General features: G+C 44.0%; 1 protein-coding gene across 1 annotated transcript; it reads right to left on the bottom strand.

The window, feature by feature from the left end:
• Positions 1–7,867: 7,867 nt before the first annotated feature.
• Positions 7,868–12,475, bottom strand: LOC143004139 (cytosolic 5'-nucleotidase 1A-like). Its single transcript, XM_076155037.1, has 6 exons — positions 12,378–12,475; positions 12,080–12,247; positions 9,945–10,074; positions 9,646–9,768; positions 8,907–9,091; positions 7,868–8,479 (listed from the first exon to the last, which is right to left on the bottom strand). Exons 1-6 carry the CDS (start codon positions 12,444–12,446, stop codon positions 8,120–8,122), a joined length of 1,035 nt encoding a protein of 344 aa, XP_076011152.1. The 5' UTR covers positions 12,447–12,475; the 3' UTR covers positions 7,868–8,119.
• Positions 12,476–13,887: the final 1,412 nt, after the last annotated feature.

Below are 13,887 nucleotides of genomic sequence, written 5' to 3'. Positions count from 1 at the left end.
GTGAAGTGTCAGGTTGATGTATGACTTCATTTACATCTGAATGCGTTTGAGCTATGAAAGTAAAAGCACTTTTGAAATAACAGGAGGGAACTTTGGAGATCTACTGCAGTACCTGAGCCGCCAGTTCAATTATTGATTATCATCCACCGCTGATTTCTGCATACACAAGCTGCATATACATGATCCATGGCTCATTTGCATATTGATTACTACGGAGCTGAGCTGTTACGGGCTACAACTCATCCCCCCCTGCTGTCACGCTATCTTGGAGCGACTCACATTACTCTTGATTCTCCACTTTGCCAATGCGGTCAAAGTGAATCCGTAATTCAACTTTGATCTTTTGAAATGCACAACCAATGGCAGAATCCCTCAAATTGATACGGGTAAAGTTGAAAATTCTTTGCACAACACGGAGAGAGTCGCCATCTTCCCTGTCTCTCCTGTCCGGCAGATACGGTTGAACCCACTGTGTGTGTTATTGCTAGAGAGAAAGCGTCGCATCCAAAGCTATTGTGGCGAGGTTGTGCCTGAGGCTGAGTAAATGATGGATGTCACACAGTAAATGCTGCTGAGTGGATGAGTCAGTAAAGGGACTGCATTGTTGGGTTCCGGATTGTTTGTGTGGAGGAGCTGGTGCTGGAGAGAATGCTAATGAGCGTGACCATAAAAGCCGATTTACTGGTCAGCGCCGATGCGGAGTCACACACACACGTATGGACGATTTCTCAAGTTAGGGACGGGGGGCGTTCCACTCTGCTGCGTTCTGGATAATGGACATAAACGCGCTGGGACAGACGGATAACAGCTATGAAGGCTCCAGGATTCCATGAATGAACTTGTGTTTGGGAGGCCACTCACCATGTTGATGCCCCTGGGCAGCGAGGCGGACCTGTAGGGGAATCCAGAGAGGCCTGAGTCGCTGTCTAACTCCAGCAAGCGACTCCTCTTCTTCCCCTCAAACTCTTGACAGAACTGTGGAGGAGGTGGTATCAGTTCTTTCTCCGACTCCGGCGGTATCTCGACTCGTGTGTCAAGCTCATCCCCCCTCGTCATGCTGTCAATGTCTGTCTCCAGATAAGTTTTCCGCGCCGCCACGGGGGATCTTTGCTTCCCCCGGGTCTTCTGCTGAGGAAAAGTGCCTTGCTGCTGAGCCATGTTGCCGGGCAGATCGAGGTTCACTGCTTGGTTCCTGCCTTCGGGGTGTGCAGATGTGGCGAGGCTGGAGGTAAAAACAGGTTTCCTAAATGCCAGCAGGCTCTTGGGGTCCAGAATGTTGCATGTCACATCATCCAGGAACTGCGAGAACTTCAGTTTGGCTTCAATCTTTTCCTCCAGCAGCAGTTGTTGCAGTTGTGCAACTTCAGCATTGACATGTGTGCGTGTGGAGCTCCTCCCCTGCTGCCCTCCACCCTTCTGTGTCCGCAGGTTTAGTGTGGCGTGACCGCTGCCCCCTCCCTGCTGCCCCTGTGGGCGAGCTCTGGAACGAGGCCCTCTGGACGGACGGGCCGCTAGCTTCACCTGCCTCCCCTCCTCTCTCAGCCGCGTCTGGAACGCTTCTCGGCTTTGCTTCTTGATTGAGCTGTGCAGGAGGCAGGTCGCCCCGGAGCTCCAGCTGTACAGACTGTCGCTTCCCTCACAGCTGCACCGGCTGCCTCCCGGGCTGCTGCTGGGGACACTGGGGCTGGACGGCAGGGTTGTGGAGGACCAGTTAGCGGAGGGGCCTGTCAGCTCCTCCAGCCAGACTGTGTCAGTGTTGAACATGTCGCAAAACAAGCGACAGAGGGAGGCCGAAAACTTTGGGGATGGTTGTCCCTGCTTTGCTGTGTCTTTCTGTGGAGAGGAGATGCAGTGTGCAGCAGGTCTCACCCATCAGCATGAGTCCTGTCTGCATGGCTGGACTCTCTCTAATTGTCACCACAGACAGATGATCCACGGTCCAGTGGATAGAACCCATTTGAAAGAGTTCTACCCCAATCCGGTCTCATTATTGTGCTGACCTGACCTACAAGTGATCCAATACATTTGACTCTAGGGCTGAGCAGATGGCCTTCATCAATGCCAAAATCCCCTCCTGTTGTGTCAGACAAGGACACTCACAAGTGAAGATGAATGTAAGCAATCACAACGTCCTGTTGGATCACTGTAACAAAACCACTCACTGATTTCTAAACCTCTGCTTACAAACACCATATTATCCCGTTCTCATGCTGACACACTTAAGATGAAAATCCCAGATCCTCCATGGTTAATCTGCACACACTTGAAGTTCGGTGTTAATGAGGGGGAAGGTTGGTACATTCCCAGCGTGTATCTCTGCTGGCTGAACGGGGTTTACTCAGAGGGGGCTTCTCTTCATTAGACAATCTATTGAGAGCAGAGCGGGTAAAGCTTTTTCAGCTTTTTTCCAGGTCAGTAGCTGGAGAAGTAGAATTGATCCTGCAGAGTACATGGCAGCTGACAGGAGAAAAGAGAGAAGATGCAATGCAGAGATATGACAACGAATGACCAGGCATGTTGAGTAATGGATTGCAGGAATCTCCCACACACACACACACACACACCCCTACACACACACACATTTAGTTTGAAAGCATCTTTAAAGGACCGCCACGGTTTAATCATCCTTACACAGCAGAGAGGAAGGAGAACTTGTTGCAGTTCCAGCGCGTGCGGTTACATCATTGGTATGCGTACAAATGGAACAGTGGCAATGGCGAGGGAATTCCAATCTCTGTGGGGCCCAGAACCAAATATGAATAAACAGGAAAATATCAGGAAATATCAGATTTTCTACTGCCTAGGCTTACGTGTTGGAAATACCTATCAGATATGTGCCAGAATGGAATAGAACTGTATAAATTGGCAGAGTAGATAAGACATAAGACATAACATAAACAGTATTCAATAAAGAAACAAAAAACAATGACCTAGTTTTGCATATTGATGCCACGCAAACTCACATAAATACACACTTTCACATTTCACTGTGACGGTTTCTCCCGAGTCTTCATTCAAAGTAGGCGACCCAGTACTCGTCTATACCACAAAGACAGCTGTCACATACTGAACACTGCACTCACAACGGGCTGAAGCTATAACGTTCATCAATATTCAAGTTGTTACATAACTCCATTGATAAAGCCTCTGTTTGACTGTGCATAGGAGCGGCACAAAGGATGGTGATTATCTGCTGAGGGGCAGAAATGTAACGCAGCACACTAGTTGCACTCAGGCTGTTTTACATACTGCACATTTCAAATGAATAATTCTACAAAATCGAATTGAAAAAGTAGGATAATTAGAGGCTTTGCATCTTCCAGAACTTGGAACAGGGAGGAAGCCTCCCATCACATTATAGTGTTACAACTCTTCTTCGGGAGTGTGATGTTGTGTGTCACATTGCGCAAGTATCTTTCCCCGTATTACACGAATGCAAAAACTCACTTGTCTCCTTTGATTTCCATTTCAGAAATACAAGCTTTTCATATCCTAAACTAATCTGACTATAATTTGAGCTCTGTAACACCACGGGAGAGACTCTGGTCTAGTTGTGTAATCTATATATAGTTTCCCTCATACAGACCTTATACACTGCGTGTCTTGTCATACAGGAGACTGCTTTGGTCTCTAGGGGTGTCATTAGCCCAGCATCCGTTAGGTAGGATTTTAGCCATGATTTGGTGGCCTGCTGTGCGCATGTGTTCCATCAGAGTTGGGACCCACATCCTGCCTGCTGCTGCAGTCCAGCCAGCTCACAGGACACCCGGGGGACCACACGCTGTCTGGTACTGGGGAGGAGCACCAGATGTTCAGCACGTAGGCCTTCCACGGGACACCTAAGGGACCACACACTGTCTGGTCCTGGGGGGCAGCACCAGGTCTTCATCACGTAGACCTGCCTCTTTATCATTCTCTCTCCTTGTCCTCTGTCTTCAAGCTTTCTCCATTGAGGAACCATTTCTCACCGTTTTCAGGCTATCCAGACAGGCTTAGCTTTTGGCTATGATGAATGTTTTTAATAATCTCTTTTCAATCTCAGGAGGTGGAGGGGGGGTGGGAGCCAATTTAGAACTATCACCCTGACGGGAGAGACTGTCAGCCCATGGCTGCCCAGAGGTAATGGGGCTGGAATGGATTCCTGCAACATGTGCAGAGGTGGAGATAATTGGTGATGCTTGCTCAGTGGCTGCACTGTATTTTCTCTTGCTGGCTGGCTTTGTCCATCCCTGGGCTGAGCCTCTGCAGGGGCCACAGTCTGTGTCCCTTTCTAAGCTTGAAGAGCAGATTAAAAGCTATGTTTGAACAGCTCTGCCCGTGGAAAAGTATGGCCTTGTGCTTCTCAGCTGTTACTATGGCAGTCTGTGGTGTCTGCGCTGAGCATGTCCTTCCTATCAGATCAGCGTGCTTCTCTCCCATCTGTCCACACAGACTTCTGTGCTAAATAAAGTTTGAACACAGAGTCTACTATAATATGATGCTTACTTAAAACAACAAAAAGCAGTGTAACTTGTTGCAAAGACAGTAAGGGTAACACATTAGATGTGGCGGGTCAATGCCTCTCACACAGGGCAGATTCATCTCAGACCTTAACACAAAAAGCTCATCTTTCCGCACTCAGCACCACATAATGTTCTTACTCTATAAACCGATGAAATGTGTTGGAGATATGAGAGCAGCGGGAGCCCTAGACTAATCTGTGAGCAGTGTGCTATCAGGCAGATCGCTGCTTCCTTTTCTTGCTCTTTTCTCAAAAACAAAAGCAAGGCAATAATTGATTTCGAATTGTGAAAAGCACGATGAAGGAATCACTTAAGGTCTTTGTGTCTGTTAGCTATGGCCGCATATTGGCTTTTTGGGATATGGAGCTCATTAACACGTGTCGTATGTTTTTGTCAATAACAGCTAAGAGGTGCACTTGTGAAAAGCCAAGATGTGGAAATGATATGGCATCAGTAATCCATCTCATGCAGAGTCATTTGTCAATGCCTCGGGACCTGTGGGGTCGCTTTAGAGAACCACACTGTGCAATCAAATGAGAATGGGCTAAATTGAACGAGGGCCAAGTCATTTTGAAAGTGGGGAGACGGGCTTCCAGGGATCCCAGCAGAACACACAGTTTGGTCTGCAGTAACATCGCTCAGAATGCAATATACAGTATAAGCTTCTGTATCTCAGACAGACTAAAACAGTCTGCGTTTTGATCTTTACAAAGCATCCAACAAGACAAGCAAACAAAATCATCTTGAGTAAGATTACAGGGTTTTCTACTAAGTAAGTGAATCTGTAGCTTCTGTTCATGTTGGTGCGGAGAGGATGCAGCCTGGATAATGTTCCTATAAGAAGCTGCTCGTGAGGAGGAGGACCAGCTGACCTCAATACATGTTATTATCATACCACAGTTTTCTGTCAACAGAGGCTGTCAGATCACAAACTCAGTCACACAGCAAATGGTGAATCCAGCACAAGCACAGAACATTCAGCGGCTTGTTCTAACACATGATGAGCTGTGAAGAAAAGTGAGCCACCTACCAAAACCCAAACTTCATTAAGAGAGAAAGATATTACAGTCCCAGCCACTGTGATTTATGGGAGATTTAGGATTGCTTTGCTTTGACCTGTTATTAAATATTGAGCTATTTTTCTCCCCCAGTTAACTTTATATTCACCTGCAGTTACACAATAACAAGTATAGGCACTCTGCTGGCCCATGCATCTTTTCCTTTAACAAATTACTTTGTATTTTATTTTTTTACTTCATCCAAGAAAAATGTAAACAATAAAAGTAGCATTTCAGAGAACATTTATACATAAAAATGAAGATTATATATAGATGATAGACCCAATCTCATATTAATTCTTGGTGAATGGTAAATAAATTGAAAAAAATCAGTGATTATAACTAAAATAACTAGAAATCATGTCCATTTCATTTTGCCCCACTTATTCTGTAAACAACACTGTTTTTCATCTTGCTTCTGTTGAAACATCCAAACCGTTTCCAGATTTTCACAAGCCAAAATCATTCCAGTCATTCTGCCATGTAAAGATTTATTTTCCTACAATGCAGTGTTTCTTTAAGGTAGGAGCTGCAAATACAAATGTTAATACAAAAGTAAAATAGCATACATATCATGTAAGATACATTAGCAGAAACAGTCGTAGAAGGACGAATGTTCATGTCAAAGCCACAATTTATTAAATAAAGAACTGTTATGTCACAATGTGTTGCACACAGTATGTTCCCAAGATAACCAGGATGAAGGGATGGGGTCACACACAAAGGTAATCAATTACATTCATAAAACATCCACAAGTTTCTGGCCAAACATATTTAGAGCAAATTGCTTGTCAAGAAGATAAATGCAGCAGCAGAGCATAAGAGAAGTGTTTCCAGGGTTATTTTCCAGTAACTTTTCTTACACACAAACACACACAGATACACACGCGCACACACACATACATATACAAAGTGTTCCAATTATAGTAACAGTGTGATGAGGTTTCTTATCCTGAGCCCCATGCTACCTTTGCATATAATCCTTTGCTATTAATTATATCTTCAACAAGCCTACACAGTTCTTGTGGTGTCAGCACAGAGTATCCATGGCAACAGCCAGTTGGTCGCAGTTTTTTAGGGCTGCAGACAATCTGCAGCCTGAGAAAACCTTCCTTAAATGCTCCACCAATGAGATGAGTCACATATAATGATGATAATAATAATTATAATAATCATAATGATGATTCTACAGTCGCCAAAGTCCAGGTACCATAGTGACGCACATATACATACACACCTGCTGCTCTATTCAAGTAAATCTTAATATATACTAAGTACAAACATAAATAATCATAACCATTAATTCTGATCAAATATGAATTTAGTTCTTGCTAAACATTTAAACAGCCACCAACAAGAAACCACAAGAAACGATAAATTCCTTTAACAAAATAATGTGTTTGACTGCAAGGTTCTGAGCCCCAGCACAGAGGTGTTGCAGTTTAAGCCGAAAAATCCAAGCAATGTCACCTAACAGCAAAAGGGTTGTGGGTTCAAATCCAGATCAGGCGTGTGTCTTCCCACGGCCCAAAGGCGAGCAGGTTTAGATGAAAGCATCTGCTGCATAAATTCACGTTATGTAGCGAGATGACATTCTTATGTGGGGTAAAAATGGATTCAAGCTAAAGCCTCCTTATGTTTGGAAAGAGTCTGAGGGATCAAATGAGGTGAGTGGTAGGTAGCTTGTGGGTGGTAGGTAGCTTGTGGGTGTCTGTTTGAAGCCACAGGCACCAAGTAATCGCTGCACAATGGCCTTGGGTTGGAAGCCACTGATGTGCAAAAACACCTTTAGAATGATGTCACCCTCTTATGTGCCATGCTCAGGACTTATCAACCAATTCATATCTGTGCCCATATTACACTTACTCATGTAGAATAATATAGAGAACAATAAGGAATAGAGAAATTATATCTCAAAGACAGGTGCAGTGTGTCAGATATTATACGTGTTAGTTGTTTTTCTGGGGATATAATTTGTTTTGTGCTACAACCTTTACATATGTACAGTTGTATTTATGTACTGCTTATTTACCTCAAAAGTGAAACTACAAAAACAAAATTTAATGTCATTTAATGAACTGTAAAGTCTTTTACCGTTTCTAGTTAAGCAGGAGCGCCCCCTGTGGCCTCTTTAGCTAAGTACACTGACGACGATCTCCCCAAAAATAACTTGTGCAGCCGCTTTCACAGGGAAGCAGCTCCTGTCTCAACAACAGGCGGTAGCACAAACACTGCTTACCATATTGAAGTGGAAGATTACGACTAACCGGCGCCATCTACTGGTTAAATGTTAAAAAACAAAACAAATCCCAACTCCTCAGGTTCCTCTACATTCTTTTATTCAACACACTCTGGTCTCCATACACACAAAACACCACAGCAAATAAAGTGATAAACATCTTACATACACATCACAAGGTAGTGAAGTTAAATGGTGCAAAATGGAAACACGAGTGCGATGTAGATGTAATCCTATGCTGATAACCGGTCAGATGAATATTTCAAACGAGTGGGTGTAACTATTCTCTTGTTTTGGTTACGTTCCTATGCCGACCCGGATCACTCCTTTGGCTGCTGGATGAGTTTCCCCTTGTGATATTTCTGTCCGATCCCGTAGGGTACGTGTGCCGAGATGGTGCCCAGTTCCTTGGCGCCCTCGATGTGAAACATCTGGTCGTCGAAGTAAATGTGCGGCCTGATCTTCTCCAGGAGGGGCCCTTTGGGTGCCCCGGCCAGGAAGAAGGCCTCGTCTATCTCCAGGCCCCAGCTCCTCAGGGTCTTGAGGACGCGGGCCCCTGAGCTGGCGGCGCTGCGGGCCGTCACCAGGTAGGTTCGGATGGGACAGCTCATGCGCTCGTTCTTGGCGTAGAACTTCCTCTGGAGCTTCCCCAGGGCCTCCAGGAAACACTTTAAGGGACCCTGAAAGAGTCCGTAAGAGCCCAGGGTCAAGGGTCATTTCCTTTTTCCATGTGCAAGGGACTTTGGCTTTCACTAATGTGTGTTTGAAGGGCTTCCTATAAACTACAGGCTGTGAATGAGTTAGTTAGTTGCATCTATCGGTCCAGTTTGGGTTGACACAGAAAAAATGACGAGCAAACCAAAATATCTCCACTAACACCGTGTGGGAACACTGGATCGTTTCATTTCCGCCCACAGAAATGTCTACGGGCGGAAATGAAACGAGCCAGTGTTCCTGGAAGAAAATCAAGGAAGAAGTTCCTGTACGGCAGTTACAAGGAACAACAACAGTATTGGGATACGTTCCTAGTTATCATCAGTATTTGGAATACTTCATATCATGGCAGAAACTTGTTTAAGGGGTCACCATCAAGTAAAGGCGTCATACCTGACCGAGGGGCTTGTCCTCAAACTCCTTCTCGTGCTTAAGGAAAGATTCCAAACCCTGTTGCTTGTAGATGATCTCCGACTCGTCTGAGAAGAGGACAGCATCGCCGTCAAACGCCACTCTCAACTGGGTTTCGCTCAGCTCCGTCTTTGTGCCGAGTGAAAACATTGTGGCTGCAGGGATACCTGACGGAGAGGAGGAAAGCGTTTGTCAGAGAAATCACCTTGGATTAATAAATGGAAGCAAACAGAATCAAAAATCAAAGCTGATTACAAGTCCTGTGTGTGTGGATGCAGCCTGCTGTGGACACAACCTGAGCTTCCGTTGGTCCTTGGTGCCCAACAGCTCACTCTGCACTGACATGTCACATTAACTAGAAAAGGTAATGATGAAGCCACTGCATGATATAAGAGGCGTGTCAGCAGACTGGATGAGACAGAACAGGGAAATGAAAGGAACAACATCTCGAGTCCTATGCTCAGTGCTGAAGGACTTATTGACAATGGACCACTAATGGCTGACGGTGGCAGGAGCAATCCAGACACAGGCCCAGGAGACGGACGGACTGCATGGCATTTACTGAGACGCTGACCTACGGTATGATTTTGTTATTGTCGCCTAGACGGGCATATCGCCGGAACTACAATCTCTGAAGCCTCTAGGGAAGGCCAGAGAGTTACGGCTGAAAACTGTCAAAGTATTTATGTGTATTTTATGTCGGCTTTTTGTCGCTCGTCACCTTCTGCGATGGCCTCCATCACTTTGTCGCCGTCCTTGGAGAGGTAGAGTTTTGGCATGTAGGCCTTCAGGTAGCCGATGGGGCTCTGCCCTCCCGTCATACAGAATCGCTCTATGGTCAAATCTGAAAGAAAGATACTGTTTACACTACAACATCCATTTATTTGAACAGATAGGAAATATAGTATATAATTATGTAGATTCAATAAAGAGCACTTCTTCGACCTCTAACTCACTGTATAAATACCCTTGACTGTTGGCTGTGTGTGTGTGTGTGTTTACAGTTGTAAAACAGCATACCATAGTGATTAATGCTATTGATGAGGCGCACTCCAACTTGGACATGGTTGTTGGTCATTAAGACGATGTCAAACAGCTCCTCCCTGTCTGGGTACAGCTCCCTCAGTCGAGAGTTGACGTACATCAATGCCTGTGTGAAGAAAGCCAGGATATTGTGTCAGACCATTCCACAAAGGGTTACGACACAAGCATTAGCACAATCTAACAGAAGAATAGGATTCTGTCAGGAGGCAGATTTCTCAAAAATGATAGTTTGCAAGACAATCTGATACCAACTACAGATAGGAACCGGGTGCAAACTGCAGCAGAACGCCCAATGCAACGGTGCAGGAACCAGCACTGAACACCAGTTTCCACAGATTGATACATGCCTGATGCTTGACCCTCACAGTGAGGACATGCAGCAATGACTTGGTTCCACATAGGTCAGTTGGACATTGATCATTTTCATCCTATTCTGTGCAGACAGTAGTAGTTTGTGGAGGGTGTGTGCCTATAAATCATTAACATAAATGACCACAAATGGCCTCCAAACAAGGTAAAATTCAGTTTTCGCTTTGTCATTACTCAAAGAGGATGTTGTAGTGTAGATTGATGTGTGGAAAAATGATTTGAAGGGTTTTAGCTGAGGGCTATACCATTACTACACATTGCTACACACCTGCTTTTTTTGGCACGTCAATGGCATTGTGGGTACCTTGCGGTAGAACGATGTCGTCTGTCTGCAGGGTAAATTGGGTAAAAATGCCGTCCGCAATAAATGTTATAAAATCTTATTTTCGATACATCGTATGTGTTTTATGTATCCTGTTGCTAAATATTATTATTACCTCCCTAGTGAATCGTATTTGTGTCATGTTTTAGATCGTTTTGTAATTTTAATTTGGTTTTGTATTTTAGTTTGCCTTTGAAGCACGTGTTCACTTTAGTTTCAGTTTAGTTTTAGTTTTTCAATTTGATATTTATTCTGTTTTGGCGGACCGAATTTTGTTGTTGTTCCCGACTCATGCCAGTGCTTATTCTTCGCGTAGTGTAGCTTTCTGTAGTTTGTGTGAATTGTGTGTTTAACTTGTTAAATTCTTTCATTTGTTTTACGTTCGGGGTGTAGTACCGTTTTTGGCCACAGGGGTTTATTTCTTCGGGATTATTCTATACATTATTATCAAGTATTGTTAATTAGGTTGTTTTATATTATAAAGTGTTCTGCTATACTTTATATAACAACAGAATGAATGTCTTCTGTCTTCTGCCTGCAGAATAAAGCTCCATTCATCCCAGCTGCTCCTTCATCATTTATGCGAAACACATGGCAGGTCACAGTGGTGCCGTGATCCGGATAAAGATTCAAGTTGGTCGCCGATCAACACCTCCTCGGACCGGTGGACCAGTCAACAAATTAGTTCAGTTAAGCAGCCTTGGTTAATTGCAGCATACATATGATTTTAGGAAATTGTTATTTGAATGTAATAGTATCTGTATTATAGTGTATATAGGTGTTTTCGCTTCTATTTATCTCTTTGACTGAAATGGATAGCTCAAACTTTCCCAGATCTCAGAGTTTGCACACCCCAATTAGTGTTGGTCGGGGTAGAGGTTTAGTGGGGGTGCCTATCCCTTTCCCAGAGTTTAGGTCCACTGTAGGTAGTAGTGCAGGGATGGCAGCACACGCTTTACCTCGCCTTATCAGACACCCGCCACACACTGCATACACAGGGTGATAGCTCCTCCACTCACCAGTCTCCTTACACGTCCACTTCCTTTGATACTCATGATGTTCTGGATCAGATGGGTAACATCGTGTAGCAATGTGGTCAACAGCTTGCAGAGGGTTTATTTCTTTGGGATTATTATATACATTATTATCATGTATTGTTAATTAGGTTGTTTTATATTATAAAGTGTTTTGCTATACTTAAAATAACAAGAGAATGAATGTCTGCAGCCTGCAGAATAAAGCTCCATTCATCCCAGCTGCTCCTTCATCATTTATGCAAAAGACAACGCAGGTTACATTTGTATACCAACCACCCCCTGTACACAGCACAGCACGAGTAGGGAACAGGTCTACAGGGGTAACAGGTCTACAGGGGTAACAGGTCTACAGGGGTAACAGGTCTACAGGGGATCAGGTCTACCTTAACAAAGGGAAAGGCAGGTCCTGGCATCAGAGGCTCATTCTCGTGTTCCTGCTGGTGAGCCACGTACTTCTCCACCCCCTCTTCCTCATAGATCTTCTTCTCTGCGTCCATGTCGAACAGAGCGTGAGTGGACACGGCGATGATGACGGCACAGCAGGGTTTGGGCTGCGAAAGGATGGAACAAAGGGAATAAAGTTAGAAGTCGTAACAAGTAGCCATTTTAGACTGGTGATGCTTCATGCAGCGCGCGCGGGGACAAGAACAATCAACGGAAATGTTGTTTTTAAACACTTACAGCGGTGGCTCTGTCCTCCTCCCCGCCGTCTACAGGTGCAGGGGACTGGTTTTGCTCAGTTTCGCTCATTTTTCTATCACTCTCCCTCGTTTCCTCTTTCAGTTAACACACAAACGCTCTGACAACCGCGCGGAAACTGCGGAAGGGGGCTCACCTGAGGGGGCCTGGCTTCGGCAGTGACGTAGGCAGGCATGGGCGTCAAAGAACAAAATGAAGTTTAAGATAAGATGAGATGAAAGTTTATTATCCCAAAGGGAAATTACTGTGCAACAGTTACAGTGCAGAATGAAACTAGAACGAGAAATCACCAAACCAGTGCAATATAGAAAACGTTTAATGATAGGGAAATGAATAATACATCAATAAGTCAAGTCACATTCATAATTATGTTGGTGACATCTTTCATAAGTATAGTTTCTTTCATTTCAGAGGCGTAATAGTCTGAATATTGATGTACCTGCGAGCTTATAAACTGGAAGTTTCTTAGAGGATTCAGTTGTTAATTAAGGGTGAGTTACGTCCAAAAAGTAGAATATCTGCCTCTTTACCTACCTTGAATATTTTCTTTCAGGACTCAAACACAAGTCACATTAACTCATATTCAACGGTGTGTGTTGACACCCCATCACCATCATCTGTTTATCACCCTTTATAATGAATGAGAGCTGCGGTCAGAGAAGACAGAGAGGTTTTCAGAAGACGAATGAAGAATTAAATGTCCTCTAGTTAACGATGTGTTTCACATTAAATTACATTACGATCATTTGGCAGACGCTTTTATCCAAAGCGACTTACATTACATTACCACCCTTCGCAGAGGGGGGAGCAATTGAGGGATCGGTGCCTTGCTCAGGGGCAACTCGGCAGTGGCTCGAACCGGCGACCCTCCGGTTCCCAAGCGGAAGCACTACCCACTGAGCCACTGCCTCACACCTGATTTCACCTGATGATCAAACCTGTTACTACTTCCTCTTTGATTTAGAAATCTGACAAGTTTCATTTGCTCTGGATGCTTTTGATGATGGTAAAGGTAATATTTAAACACAGGCCTGTACTTTAATTTATGATTATTTGACTACCACACAACGTTTTTTTTGTGATGTAAACTTTGTATTCTATCCAAAATCTACACTGTGTAAAACTCTGAAGTGGTTCCATCCAAGCCTTTGTTACAACCCAGAAAGCTTTATTTAAACCACATTATCAGTTACACAATAACAAGTATAGGCACTCTGCTGGCCCATGCCTCTTTCTTTTTTAACAAATTACTTTTTATTTTATTTTTTTTACTTCAGCCAAGAAAAGTGTTAACAATAAAAGGAGCATTTGAGAGAAGATTTGTACATAAAAATGAAGATTATATATAGATGATGGACACAATCTCATATTAATTCTTGGTGAATAGTAAATACATTGAAAAAATGACTTATTCTAACTAAAATAACTATAAATCATGTCCATTTAATTTTGCCCCACTTATTCTGTAAACAGCACTGTTTTTCATCTTGCT

Source organism: Genypterus blacodes, unplaced genomic scaffold, assembly GCF_046128005.1.
Source record: "Genypterus blacodes isolate CSIRO-AG114 ecotype Tasmania unplaced genomic scaffold, CSIRO-AGI_Gbla_v1 ptg000064l_1, whole genome shotgun sequence".
NCBI lineage: Eukaryota > Metazoa > Chordata > Actinopteri > Ophidiiformes > Ophidiidae > Genypterus > Genypterus blacodes.
Note: the sequence above shows the minus strand (reverse complement) of the source record. Positions and strands in the feature narration are given on the sequence as shown.

Coding starts and splice junctions, on each gene's coding strand:
- LOC143004139 (XM_076155037.1), bottom strand. CDS start 12,446: ATGAGCGAAACTGAGCAAAACCAGTCCCCTGCACCTGTAGACGGCGGG. Junction 12,248..12,377: donor AGGAGGACAGAGCCACCGCT/GTAAGTGTTTAA, acceptor ATCCTTTCGCAG/CCCAAACCCTGCTGTGCCGT. Junction 9,092..9,645: donor GATGGAGGCCATCGCAGAAG/GTGACGAGCGAC, acceptor CCTCTCCGTCAG/GTATCCCTGCAGCCACAATG.